The following is a 15,154-nucleotide window of genomic DNA, read 5'->3' as shown; positions in this document are numbered from 1 at the left end:
CTGGTCACTGTCCCCTTGTTCTCTATTTCAGTGTCTTTGTCTTTATTTTGCTTGCTTGTTTGTTTTGTTGTTTAGCTTCCTGTTAAAGGTGAGATCATATGGTATTTGTCATTCAACACCTGGTTTATTTAACTCAGCATGTTTTCCAGTTCCATCCATGTTGTTGCAAAGGGTAATAGTTCCTTCTTTCTCTCTGCTGCATAGAATTCCATTGTGTATATGTACCACAATTTTTTGATCCATTCATTTACTGATGGGCACCTAGGTTGCTTCCAACTCTTGGCTATTGTAAATTGTGCTGCTATGAACATTGTGGTGCATAGGTTCTTTGAAATTGATGTTTTGGGGTTCTTAGGATATAATCCTAGCAGTGGAATTGCTGGGTCAAAAGGCAGGTCGATTTTTATTTTTCTGAGAAAATTCCATACCGTTTTTCCATAATGGTTGTACCAGTCTGCAATCCCACCAACAGTGAACTAAGGTCCCCTTTTCCCCACAACCTCTCCAACATTTGTTGTTTGTTGCCTTTTTTATGATAGCCGTCCTGACCGGCGTAAAGTGGTATCTCATTGTGGTTTTAATTTGCATCTCTCTGATAAAGTATATCTTTCTGATACATGATCTGTATATAGCATTCTGTGTCTACCAGCCAAAGTGAAATAATCTTTTGTCACCATATGTTTGGCCCCCTTTATCTCCTCTTACCCCCCACCCAGTTTCCTTGGTCTGTGTCTGAGGTTCTGTTTTATATCCCATATATGAGTGAATATAGACTAGCTTTTTCTGATAGACTTACTGTGCTTAGCATAATATTCTCAAGGCCCATCCATGTTGTTGCAAATGCCAGTCTTTCATCTTTTCTTATGGCTGAGTAGTATTTCATAGTATACATGTACCAACCACCTCTTCTTATCCAGTCCTCTGTTGAAAGGACACTTTGGTTGTCTCCATCCAGGTCTTGGCCACTGTAAATAATGCTGCAATTAACATAGGCGTGCATATGTCTTTGTGAATAAATGTTTTCGAGTTTCTCAGATAGATTGGGAGGGATTGCTGGGTCATGTGGTAAAACTCTCTTCTTAATTTTCTGAGGAACTTCCAGACTGTTTTCCGTAGTGGCTGTACCAGTCTACATTCCCAGCAGCAGTGAATGAGGGTTCCTTTTTCTCTGCAACCTCTCCAGCTCTTCTTATTACTACCTGTCTTGTTACTAACAGCCATTCTAACAGTGTGAGGTGGGTATGTCACTGTAATTTTGATTTGCATTTTGCTAATAGCTAGTAAGTTTAACATCTTTTTGTATATCTGTTGGCCATTTGTATATCTTCTTGGGAGAAGTGTCTGTTCAGGTCCTCTGCCCATATTTTAATTGGATTGTTTATTTGATGTTGAGTTGTGTGAGTTCTTTATATATTTTGGATATTAACCCTTTGTCAAAGCTGTGTTTGCAAATGCCATCTCTCATTCTGTGGTTGCTTTTTTGTTTTGTTGTCAGTTTCTTTTGTTGTGCAGAAGCTTTTTAGATTGATATAGATATCCCCATTCATTTATTTTTGTCTTTGCTTCTTTTGTTATTGGGGTCAGGTTCATAAGATGTTCTCTACAACCAAGGTTGATAAGTTTAGTACCTGTGTTTTCTTCTATGTAATTTATTATTTCAAATCTTATATTTAGGTCTTTGATCTGTTTTGAATTAATTTTTGTACATGGAGAAAAACTGTAATCTAGTTTCATTCTTTTGCATGTGACTTTCCAATTTCCAAGCACCATGTATTGAAGAGATTTTCTTTACTCTATTGTGTGTTTTGGCCCCTTTGTCAAAAATTATTTGCCCATATACATGTGGATTTTTTTCCCTAGGCACTCAGCTCTGTTCTATTGGCCTGTGTGTCTGTTTTTCTGCCAGTACCATGCTGTTTTGATTATTGTAGCTCTGTAGTATAATTTGAATCCAGGAAGTATGATACCTGCTACTTCATTCTTCTCAGCATTGCTTTGGCTAGTTAGGGTCTTTTGTGGTTCTGTATAAATCTGATGATTTTTTTGTTCTTGTTCTTCAAAAAAAATGACATTGGAGTTTTGGTAGGGATTGGATTAAATCTGTGTATTGCTTTGGGTGTTATGGCCACTTTAACTCTGTTCATTCTTCCAACCCATGAACATGGAATAACTTTCAATATCATTGTATCATTTCCATCTTTCTCTTTTTTTAAGACTTTATTTATTTTCAGAGAGAGGGAAAAGGAAGGAGAAAGGTAGGGAGAAAAACATCGATGTGCAAGAGAAACATCCGTTGGTTGCCTCTCACCTGGCCTCAGCCGTGAACCTGGCCCGCAACCCAGGCATGTGCCCTGACTGGGAATTGAATTGGGAACCTTTTGGTTCACAGGCCAGTGCTCAGACTGAGCCACACCAGCCAGGGTGCAGTATCTCTTAATAATGCTTTGTAGTTTTCAGTATATAAGTCCTCCATGTCCTTAACACAAAGACTTTTAGTTCAACTGACTTCCAGTTTGCAGAGGCGTTGGAGAGGATCCACACCAGTGTATTCAGTGACAGATACTCTATTGTATCTGCTGTGTGTGAGGTACTGTGCCAAGCATTATGAGATACATACAGGCCCTGTCTTGAAGGAACTTAATAATCACTGAAGCAGTAAGACATAGATGAGGAGAACTATAATGGGATGCAAAATGTGATAAGTGCCAACAAGTACTAGGCACTGTGTGTGTGTGTGCCCATGGGAAGGGTGGATAGAAGCGTTATTTCTCCTTGTGAGAAATCAGATAAGGCTTCAAAGCAGAAATGGCAATGCCCCTCAGTCTCCTCTCACTCAAACATCCTGTGCATCTTTAGAACTGTACAAAATTAGAATGAAGCATTCCGAGGCATCCTACATAGTTGAAAAATATGATGAGACGGTTGGCATTCTCCTTGTTTGTGTTCAGTAGCATTTTGAAGGTGGTTGTGTGGATGGAAGTTTGTTAACAAAACGGAAAGGAAGAAGGTGGGTGGGTTTGAATTTGCAAGAAGCAATGTGGTGTTGGCCAGAGAATACATTCTCGTATCCCTACCTAGGTAAGGTGATGCAGCAAGGGCTAGATAGGGCTTTGCCTTGTTGATTAAAAGAAAAGAAATTTATCACTTTTTGTTAGAGACCAAGACTGCCCCACTGTGGATAAAAATCTCAGTTTGAAAATCCAGAATAAAAAGTCTGCATCCATGTAGTAGCAAAGGTTTGCACGGCTTTCCATCAGAGTGAGGTGCCTGGTATTTGAGATGATGTGGCTGTCCCTTTGTTTCCCGCTTCCCCACTCTTGGTGGAGTCTCTTGGTTTCAGTGGTTTCTGACATTTGCTCGTTTTGTAGAGGCAGCTGTACAAGGTAAAACTTTGTTATGAGGTCTGTGAATTAATCAGAAATAAAGGAAGAAGGGACAGTAAAAATGGGCTTTTTGCTCCTTAAGGAAAAAAAAATCTTTCTAACCTAACAGCTGAAAAAGCAACCTGTGGTTAAACATTACCTGTTTTGGCACCAGAAATAGTGAAATCTTTGTCTTTTGGATTCTTGTGAAAGAAATCCATACTATCCCAAAATATGGAGGCGGATTTCAGTATTTTCACTCATTCATTTTACTAAGGAAATTCATTTTATTTAGGCTTCTTGAGTCTCAAGAAAATGACTGTGAGGGCCTAATACGCCCAGCAGGAGTGGGATGGGAAAGACTTCAAGGGGAGGGACTCAAGGAGTAGAAGGGATGGCAGGCCTTGCCTGGCAAGAGTTTTTCATCCTGAAGGAACTGCCTGTGCCTGCCTTTTAATTTTCTTTCTCCCTTCTGCGGCTTACTTTTAGGGCTTATTTATCACTTGTCAGAAGTCGCACTGGGAAGAGTTTTCACAGTAGCCTTGGGTACAAAGGGGCCAGAAAGGGAAAGAGGCTGGAGTCATGGGATAAGGGGGCTTTGGAAGTTATTTATGAGTCTGCTCCTGTCTTAACCAGTGATAAGCAAGGAAAAAACCCTCACAGAATTAAAAACTCCATATTGGACAAGGGATAATTCATCTTTTAGCTAATTCTACTCACAGTCTTATGAATTCTACAAATATTCTGTGTTCCAGGTATTATTGTGATAACAGTAAACAATTATTGAGCGATTATCATAGTCAGCAACTTTACACTCCTTCCTGTGCACGTGGTCACTTAACCCTCATTCGCCTTGATGAGATGGGTACCCCCTTTTCAGATGTGGGTACTGAAGCTTACGGAGGTGAAATGTCTGGCTGAGGTCATCCAGGTAATAAAAAGTAAAGCAAGAACTCAAAACAAGGCTTGTCTGGCTTAGAGTTCTTGCTCTTAACCTCTACCTAATTGTCAAACTGAATATTTATAATATATAAATATATGGCTGAATTGGAGGGAAGGGGACTGGAACCAGAAAGTCCAGTTCAGGCACAATGGTCCAGACAAGAGCTGATCAGAACCTAAAATGCAGGTAAAGATGGTGGGCATGGGAAGGAGGAAATGGACTCTACAGACAACCTGCTTTTTTGTGGAAACATTACTCCCATATTGAAAACACTTCACTTCCACCTCCGATACCTCCTCCCTGTGTGATTAGAGTGCTGCATTTTAATGAGTTTAGGCCCTTTACAATTAGAATTAATGAAAGGTGTCCGTATTGACAGTGCTGTAGATCAGACTTTTCCACTTGCCCACAGAAGCGTGGGCGGAGGTCATGGAAGCGTCTCTGTGAAGGGCCTCCCTTCTCTCCTGCCATGGTGACTCACAGAAGCTGTCTTCAGTGTCTCCGTGTTTTAAACCAAAAGAGATGGCAACTTCCTCATTGAAGTTCTAACAGCAACAGATATATTTATGGATAACCTGCCACTTAAAAGCAATATACTAGTCACCTTGGGAGGCTCAAAAGTGACTAAAAATCAGTTGGAGACCCTGGACGGGTGGCTCAGTTTGTTACAGTGCGATCCCCATATGCCAAGCTCACAGGTTCTATCCTGGCCAGGGCACATACAAGAAGCAACCAATGAATGCATCAATAAGTAGAACAACATATCAGTGCTCTCTCTCTCTGAACTCCGTACATAAAATTAAAAAGAAAATCAATTTGGAAGCACACCTGAACAAGGGTGATGAAACGGAATTAGATAAAAAGGGGGTTGAATAGTTATTGCTCAGGATCAGTAACGTTGTAGAATGAACATTGACTTCTTTTCAAAGAGATGTAGATTTGCAGTTTTCTCTGTGTAAATATAAGCACCATCTAAAGATTTTAGAAAAGTCTCTGAAACTCTAATCTCAGATATTTAAAATTCCATCCATGTCCAATTTGAGTGGAACCAATTTTGCTATCTTTTAGAGCCATCAAAATAAGAATTGCAAGACCTGAATATTTTTTGTCTTCTAATGAATGGATGGATTGATTGTTTTATTTATTCTGTTTATTATAAGAAAAGGTAATGATATTTTTGTTACAAAGAGTTATTTTTCAGAATGTGTGGTCCTTTAGTTAATACTGAATGGTGCAAAACTTTTATGTAGGATTGATCCGTTCTTTAAAAATAACGCTTTGTTTACACCTAAGCTGAAATTGGACAGTAATTCTTGAAAGTGTTATACAGAATCCCTTTAAAGATAATACTCATTCTAAAGAAAGATTTTAGTTCTCCAGTATGAGGTACAACAGATTCCTTTTTACTGCTTCATACTCTACCGCAAGTGTGTCTGGGTGTATTCATTCACGTAGACTGAGTCTTCCCTCTAATTTGAAACAGCGATTTAGGACCTTTCACTGCCATCTTGAACTAGCAAGGTTAAGTTCCTACCCAATGGAATTTGATTTTTCTCTTCAGTTAAGTGATTAAAGCAAAATCCCTAAAGCCTGCATGTCTACAGGAGATTCCCATAAATTCTGAGTTGGCCATTCTTATTTTTAATTACAGCAAAAGATGACGTTTGCATTTTTGTCATCTCCATTTCTGAGTTTTTTTTCACATTACTAGCTTCAGAGTCACCTGATTGGTTACACATCATTAGAATCTGTGTAGCCATTCCCCAAAAGAACAGGGTCCCATTTCTATATTAAATGGTGTTCCTCCCAAATACATAAACGGTAGAATCTTGTATGTCCAGAATACTTAGAACCAGAATTCATCAAGGCAGAAAAATGTGGGTGGTCTGGAGTTCTTACATAGGGTCCCTGACTCAGTGCAGCTTCCTGCCACTCTCCTGCTCCTTGGTCCTGTTATGGTGAGGGCTCCCCTTTTGCCTCCTTTCTCTCTTCATGACATTCATACACACGCCACTATCAACAACACCCTTCGTACCTGTTTTGCTTTGTTTTCTGCCTTTGCTTTGCTTTGCATGGTATTCTTTCATTTCCCCAATTAGCTTTATTAACCAGGAGACATGGATGAGTAGGGACAGGGAATGCAGGTGCTCATGCTGTGTGAGTGTGTGTGAGTGACGCACACTGGCAAAACCAGCTGACATTTCCAGAGCCGTCCAGCCATGCTGACCTTCACACTGAGGGTGCCCTGCTGATCTTTGACCTAAATCATGACTCTCAGTGTGGTAGGCCTATTTCCACAATAAATGTGCAGCATTTGGCTATTAAATTTTAGAATTAGAGCATTTTTTTTTGTAGAAATGGTGAGTTGGGCTAGTAAGTTATTTATATGATTTCTAACTATATAAAAGTTCAGGAAGGCTTTGCAAGTATATTCTAATTATTTAAAAATTAGAAACTAAAAAAATGGGGATGTGCTAAAATTTATTTGATTTGAAATAAATAAAACCAATACGTTTATAGCACTGTATATTGCAAGATGAAATTTCCATGCTTGCTATAGATCAGTTCTCATTTTTCTTAAGGGGATTTTATCCAAATGTTTTATTACTGTTGGCACGATCCAGATCTTGAATCTTCCCTCGGTACTTTGTTTTGTTCAGTCTTGGTTTTGGACCAAAATAATAACCACGTGTTATTTTGCCAGAAATTCTACATTGCTACTAATGTATTTCTTGACAATTGCACAATATTCTTGGCTGTCATGAAAATTACTTTTCTTAAAATTAGAATATAAAAATATGTGTGGGCAGTATACACACATTACATATGTATGTGTATTCAAGCTAAAAGATGGCTTGTGGCAAAATTTGAAGTCTAATTATTTGTATACTTTGAGGAAAAAAGATCACACTAAGAACCTGTGTTTTAATTTGTTTTCTATTTCAAGAGGTAGGGGAGGAGAATATTGCGAGTAATGGATAGTTTACTCATGCCTTCAAATGATCAAATATATGGTATTTAGGAGTAACATGTTACAAACAGTGTCTATGTATATTTACATAGAAATGTAACACATATAACACTGAGTGAATTTGGGAGGAAATGTTTAAAATGCCCTTCAACAGATTATCAAATTATTTTCTTAGATTTAAATTTTCTTAGATTTTTCTTAGCTCTATAAGTAATTTGGGGAGGCATTTGTATTTTCTTAGAACAGAAAGCATAAAAATGACTATAAATTTTTCTGTTTTAACCAAGAATTAATGAGAGCTATGAGCCATTCGCTTCCTGAGTGGCCACATTCCAGCTGTGCAGACTGGTCCTAGCACATCTGCCAATCAGAACAGGCCCTGGAGGGAAGCCCTCAGATGCTGAGTCTTGTTTACACTCATTGTGACTCTGTTTCTCTCCTCCTCCTGTGTGTTGTACCACTAGAAAGATTTGTGGGGGAGTTTGAGATTCCATGCCTTGATAATCTGTACGAAACTTGGACCCCAGCCACAGCAGATGGTATTATGGTCAGACTTTGAGCTCATCTGTAGGCTCAGGTAAGAAGAGTTGGTGCTTTATTTCTGTAGGAAGGCTGATGTGCAGAGTTCCCAGCTTTACTTTGAAACCTTATACTTTAGTTAGCAAAACTAGCAGGCTAAAAGCTGAAGAGGAACAATTAAAAATATAGTTAAAATATATGCTATATTGCTATGACTACATTTTTGGTATTTAACAAGCGGGAAAACCGTGATATTTTTATTTAAGGGCAGGGTAAAACCAAGCCAAATTAAAACAAAAGTTTTAAAAGCGGCAATGACAGTAAGTCACTGTGGAGAGAAATTGGAACCAGACACATATTAACAGAGTGCATTTGGGAAGGCATATCTGGACAAACATGTTTTATTGTGAATCTTCCTCTTTGTTAGTCTTTCATAAAACACTGTCTTTGTGTATACTCACTCTTTGGTTTAAATGTTTCTTTATCATTATGAACCCATTCAGAAAGAATTGATATATACATTTAACTATGTAAATCTAACTCCTTTTCTTCCACAGTTCTCTCCAAAAGTTCTACATTTTCATTATCTTTGTGCTACTCCACCAGCAATGGAGTTAAGGGGAAAAGAGAATCCTGTCTAGTCTTAGTTTGGAGGTTTAATTTTACTAGGTTAGCTATCATTCAGAAGATACTTTTGAAAACAGGATTTAGACAACAGTGCATAGGATTTTTTTTAAAAAAGTCATTGCACAGGACTTTATTGTGGCGTACACATTGCTTTCTATTTTTACTTTTTCCATAACACTGAGGCCTTTTTACTTTGTCTTACTTATTTTGAAGCATGTATTGGGGAAAAAAACCCATGTTATTCAGGGTTCAGAAAGGCAACCTTGGGGGTCTTGCCGTTCTTTTCTCTTGTATATAGTAGTCTTCAAGTCGGTTAATAGCATTTTACAGCATTCCCGAGAGACACTTTTTGAAAATTTCAAGCAGTCATCTCTTGGCTCTGACCCTATAGCAGGGCTTCTCAACCTTTGCACAGTTGACATTTTGGCAAGATGCTTTTGTTGTAGGGCACATTGTGAGATGTTTAGCAGCATCCCTGGTCTGACCCACTAGATGCCGGTCACACAATACAAAAGTGTCTCCTGACACGGGGCCAGGTGCTCTCTGGATGAGGGGTTGTGAAATCGCCCCCTGGGAAAACCATTGCTCAACAGCACGTTAGACCTAATGACCTTTCAAACAGTGAAAATACATCTTCTGAAGTGCTCTGGGTATTAGAGAGTTAAGGATGAGGTTGTACTGGCCTTAGTGTATTTGCAGATGTTGCTGTAGCTGACTGCTCATTTTTTCCCCTTCCTCATCCTGTTAGAAGTTTTTGCCAACCATGATTCATGGAATAATTTTTTTGGAGCTGAGTAATTTGTGGCTTTTCAATTTCCTTACTTTCTGTCCTTAGCTAAATTTGTTTTTTGTTTTAGCGAAGTGTTTAAAACAGCAAAGATCTTTGGAATGAAATAATACACATAGTGATATATTTTCCAAGTAGATGATTTTAACCAGCCATGAAAACTGTATATGCCTGTCTTTTTCTGAATCCTTTCTACCTCCTCCGTCAGCCAAACCCTCTCCACTCTGATGAAGAGCCTTGTACAGGAAAAGACACTGCTACCTTTGAAGAGTTCTTGTGAAATCTAATCGTCTGGAAGCTCGTAACTAAGGACTTTTCCAGGGCTTCTAGAAAACATTTTGACATGTAACCATCTTCTCTCTTTACAGATCGCAACGAACGAAATAAACCGGAGCATCGTTCTTCAAGGTATGAACTTACAATATTTAATAATTTTGCATAAAGCTTCTCACTTGAAAAATATTGTTTGAAGGCAATGCAAATATCCCTTTTAGACTTACTGTTCATTTGAATTTTCTGTGGCATTTGAAGAAGCTCTACAAAAAAATATTGTTTATTCTTAACAAAATTTTTAATAAAATTATTGACTACTCTACTTGAAAGACATTTTATTTTGAGAATTCCTGTCAATGATAAGTAAATTCTTACAAAAATTATTTCATTTCTCTTTCTTTTTTTGTGTGATTTATTTTCCTTTTCTTAACTGGTGTTTTTCTAAGTGTGTATTTTTTTTCTAATTACAAACTAACAGGATCATCATGTAGAAGTCTTTAAAATATTATAAAAAGTAAAAACATTGAAAAACAAAGCACAACAATCTTTCATCAGCTAGAGATGGCTGGCTGGCTACTGCTAAAAATTTGGTATAGTTTCTTCTTTATTTTTCTTATTAGTATATGTGTGTTTCAATTGAATTCTTTAAGTTCTTGTTAGTTTCAGATGACCAGGAAAGTTGTATTACTTAAGCCTCTAACTCACTCTTGGGAGAGTGTGTTTCACAAGATCTTCACCAACCCTGAAGAATATTTTTTTAAATCCTTGTCAAACTTATAGGTAGAAAATTGTTTAACTTCTGCCCTGGCTAGTTGGTTTGAGTGCTGGTCTGCAAACCAAAGGGTCACTGGTTCAATTCCCAATCAGGGCACATGCTTGGGTTGTGGGCCAGGTCTCCAGTACGGGGTGCACAAGAGGCAACCACACATTGATGTTTCTCTCCCTCTCTTTCTTTTTCCCTTCCCCTCTCTCTAAAAATAAATACATAAAAATCTTTTAAAAATGACTTAAAAAAGAAAATTGTTTAACTTCCACTTCTAGGCAAGAATTCAATTTTTTGAACCAGTTCTGTGAAGAGTTGTAATTTTTCTAATAGTGTTTTTTCCTTATCCCACATTCCATCACTTTTCTTTGCATTTTGTGTTGTGGGAACAGATAAAATGGAAATGATGCAGACACTGAGTTGACTGTCTTGGTAAACCAAACCCTGATGCTTTTGCAAGGTGTCAAAACCTAGAATGTGTTGACCTCAAATGAATAAAAATATAAATCCATGAAAATGCCATTAGTTAGAATAGCAATACATTTTGCAGAAAATTGTCAATCAAAAATAAATCAGTGAGACCTGGGATAAAAATATAGCTGAGTATTTGAAATATAAGGCTGATATTTTTCAGGTATAATTTACGTACATTAAAACACTCTTTTTGGTGCACTATTCTGTGAGTTTTAGGAAACATGCCATTATGTGACCACCACTACAATCAGGAAAGTTTGTAAGATTGGTATTTTTAATACTTAAAAGATATAATAATAGAAAAGAAGGCAATGTAAGAGAGAGAACTTCAATAGCACACTTAACTACGAGCAACGTAAAGTTGGAAATACGTGGGATGATGCAATCAGAATCCATAATACCACGGACACACTGAAGACTTAATCAAGCACATGAGCTTTAGTTGGAACAAATGTAAATTCTTACATTTGGTTCTGGAAGGCCAATTGAATGTGAGATGTGGGAGATGTGACTTAACAGTATATTTGAGAAAGTCTTGAGGATTTAATTCTTCACAAATTCATCATGGGTCAAATTTTCATGTCATTGCCTCCACTTCCCCCCCAAAATGCCAGCATTGATTTAATTACACTGAAAGAATTTTAGTGTTTAATATAAAAAATGTAATAGTGCTAGACCGTATTTTTTATGTTATATCCAATTCTAGGTCCATAGGGCCTTGAAAATCAAATGTCGTTGATATCACTTGGGGAGCTTAAAAAACAATCTCGGTCCCATGCTCCCCGAGATTCTCATTCAGTAAGTATGGAGTGAGTAGATCCTGGGTGTCTGTACAGGAAAGAAGTCCCCTAGTGAGTCTGATGTGTAGCCAGGTGGGGAACCACTGGAATAGAAAACAGCAGCTGAGTTGGGACAGGTAATAGGAAAGTGGGGTGGAAATCAGAGCCAAGTGACAGGAAGACTATGTAAGGATCTCGGTGAGTTTAGCCTAGAAGTGAAAGTTTAGAGAGGTGTATGGGATAGAAATAACGGGCTTCAAACATTTGGTGGGCTGGCATGTAGAAGAAACTAGCAACATTATTCCTCATAAATGCTATTCCTCGTAAGAAGAAACACGGGTCTTTGGAGGAGGGGCTAATTCCAGGTCTGGGGAAGTACCTCTGGACTTCTAGTCTGACAAAAATATGGGGGATGCTCAACTAATGGAGTCCTGTCGAAGGCTTCAGTAGGCTTCCACTGGCCAAATTTGCGTAGCAATAATATTTAGGTGATAACGGATTCTAACACATTGGCTTTTTAAAATCCAGTAGAAGAAATCGTAGAATTAGATGATCATAATTTTATAGTTTTCTGTGTAATAGTTGATTCAGACAAGGATCACAGTGGCTCCTAAAACTTGGGCAAAAAGTAGTTGGAGGAATATATATTCACTGCCTCAAAGTTTTTAATTACAAAGGGGGAAATATACTTTTTCAATAAAGAGATGTGGTGATCACATTCTAAATCAGGTGGTCAACTTACATATCATCATTAGTGAGACAGCAGGACAGTATTCGCCTCCAGAGGATGGATTAGCGGTACCTGTAGGTAGTACTTACGTAGCAGCAGTCCAAGTTATGAAGTGCAGCATACAAAAAAGCTAGAAAAAGATTCTAGATTAAAAGAGACTGAATTTGTTTTTAAACTGGAATTTTGAAGTTCAGATTTTAAACAGAACACTTTGGGGATAATTAGGAAACTTTTCATGTGAGTTTCCATTTAGTTAGTAGTTTATTAATATTACTTGCTTTAGATGTATAGTAGGAATGCTGTTAGGTGAGAGAATGTCCTTAGTCTTAGGAGATGTATGCCAAAGTATTAGATGTGATATAGTTTTACATTCACAAAATGCTTTCAAATGATTCATTTTTTAAAAAAGGAAACAGCAAGAATAAAATGGAGCAAATATGGGGAAATATTAATAATTGGTGATTAGATGAAAAGCATATGTGTGTTAATTGCTCTGTTCTTCAACTTTTCTGTAGACTTGAAATTTTCTAAATCAAAGGTGGTGGTGGGGAGACTTCTGTGTGCTCCATGGAGCCCCACAGGGCAAATGCGAGTCTGTCGAGGTGGGGGTGGACTTCTGCACAACAGGAGGAAGGCTTTCATGATGTAGCCGGTCATGATGTAGCTGGAAGGGACCGCCTGTGAGGGAACACTCATCAGGAAGAAGCTAGACAAGCTGATGGTGGGAACAAAAGAGAAAAGATTCACACATGGCTGCAGTCCTTTGCACATTCAGTAGCCAATAAATATATGTTGAGAAGCCCTAAACCATGCTCAGGACACAAGGAAAAACAAGGAAAGTCTCCAGCTTCATGAACATGGAGCATCCATTGTTTCCTAGTTGTACCTCAGGCAATGTTTTGGTACTCAGGAGTATTCAGAAAATACTTTATTAGGGTTTTAAAAATATTTTTCCACACTTTTTTGTTGTTCAAGTACAGTCGTCTCCATTTCCCCACCACTCCCCCCTACCCCAGCTATTTCTACATCCCACCCTTGATCCTGCCCCCCTTTGGTTTTGTTCTTGTGTCCTTTATACGTGTCCCTGAAAACCCTTCATTCTTGAATCTCTAATTTGTATGGTTAGGTATCGAGGACTGTGCAATTAGTCTTAGTAATAAATGCATGTTTGTTGAATAAATGCTAAATGTAGTTTGAAAAGAGGAAGGGAAATGCCAATATTTTCCCCTTGAAAATCGGAAAGAACCTGACTCTCAGAAGCTTGCCCCTGACTATTATGCAATGCTTGTTACAGCAACAACAAGCAGGAATGCCCGCTAGGAAGGGGGAAGAAGTGTCTTTCTGGGGGAGGTCATCCTTCTTTCCCGCCTCCCTCAGCTGGGCTGGCCGCCCCACCAGGCCTGCCGCATAAACAGAGTGGAAAGGAGAAAATATAAACAAAACATCATTTAATTTTGGTATGTGTGTTGGTTCTCTTCAGGCTGCTCAGCGGCAAAAACCCAGCAAGGATAAGAGAAACGCATTTCTTTTGCTTGTCTTTTTTATAAGACCGAAGTGAGAGATCAATAAGTTTGAGACGTCTGCCTGTTCTTTCATTTTGGTGTTGAAATAAGAAGGAAAACATCACTCTTGCCAAGTTAAAAGGAAAGTTTTATCAGGTACAGGGCCACACCAAGACTCCAATCTAAAATACAGTGCTTAAGCATTGTTATAAGTCTTGCTGGATGCTTTTTGTTTTGATACTGCCATCTTAATTTTTTCTTATTGCTGATCGACCAGTGTGAAATTCTAAATGCTTGCTTTTTTCTTATCTGTTTAAATGTACCATTTCCCAAATTGATGTCCATGGAACATTCTTTTGTAAGAAATTAATCAGTATGCAAGAAATAAACATTCACTCATAAGAAAGTTTGTGAAATGGTAAATTAAAACTAAATTAGAGATACTTCTTTACTGTAATTCCACTAAGAATGTTTGCTATGCTAAAGTGCATTTTAAAACTACAAGTGAGAGATTTACTATACAGGATTTAAAATTTTTTGTTTGAATTTGTAACTTCCTTTCCCAGACAAGCAATTACTGTTAGGAAAACATTCTATGGAATGGTAGTTTGATAAACTAATTGAGGGAAGTAAGTGCAAAAGATAATAGAAAAAGTTAAGCCCCGTGGCAATTGCTGTCATTATGGAAAATTAGGAGCTTTTTTTTTTTTACCACCCCACTAGCTCTGAATAATATAATAGATCCTAGTGACTTTAAGCAGGCCACAAAAACCTGTTACTTTGTCTTAAATGTTTTACCTACTACAAGAAAATAATTTATAGCAGCAACAAAAGAAGGCAGCAAAAGAGATCATTCTAAATCTATCTCAGAAATTATCATTTCAATCATAGTCTTTTTTTTTATGTTCAAGTACAGTTGTCACCATTTTCCCGCCACCACTTTCCCCCACACCCACCTCCCACCCTCAATTCTTCTTACCTTTGGCTTTGTCTCTGGATCCTATATACATGTTCCTTGACAACTGTTCCCTTTCTTTCCCCTGTTATCTCTCTTCCCCTCTAGTTACTGTCAGATTGTTCTTAATTTCAGTGTCTCTGGTTATATTTTGCTTGCTCGCTTGTTTTGTTGATTAGGTTCTAGTTAAAGGTGAGATCATATGGTATTTGTCCCTCACTGCCTGGCTTATTTCATTAGCATAATGCTCTCCAGTTCCATCCATGCTGTCACGAAAGGGTAGGAGCTCCTTCTTTCTTTCTGCTGCTTTGTATCTTAACTCTTTCTAAAGCTTTCTGGAAAATACCTATTATAATCCTCTTTGATAACTATTCATAAAATTCAATGAAATTTCAATAAAAATTACAAAATAAAAAATTTAAAAATCCTCACCCAAGGATGTGTTCATTGATTTAAAGAGAGAAGAAGG

General features: G+C 37.8%; 1 protein-coding gene across 6 annotated transcripts in view; it reads left to right on the top strand.

The window, feature by feature from the left end:
• The window catches only part of SH3D19 (SH3 domain containing 19), a 145,153-nt gene that overhangs the window by 53,140 nt on the left and 76,859 nt on the right, over window positions 1–15,154 (top strand). For 5 of the 6 annotated variants that reach the window (XM_037141427.2, XM_053658209.1, XM_037141426.2 and 2 more), the window contains exon 2: window positions 9,578–9,617. In XM_037141427.2, the coding sequence (XP_036997322.2) occupies window positions 9,578–9,617 (40 nt within the window). Of the gene's footprint in view, window positions 1–4,183; window positions 4,294–9,577; window positions 9,618–15,154 lie in introns of those variants that run through there. The other variant, XM_053658210.1, reaches the window with a different exon arrangement.

This window comes from Artibeus jamaicensis, unplaced genomic scaffold, assembly GCF_021234435.1.
Source record: "Artibeus jamaicensis isolate MK-2021 breed Jamaican fruit bat unplaced genomic scaffold, CSHL_Jam_final scaffold_537, whole genome shotgun sequence".
Taxonomy (NCBI): Eukaryota; Metazoa; Chordata; class Mammalia; order Chiroptera; family Phyllostomidae; genus Artibeus; species Artibeus jamaicensis.
The sequence above is the reverse complement of the archived record's forward strand: the minus strand, read 5'-3'. Positions and strand labels throughout refer to the sequence as shown.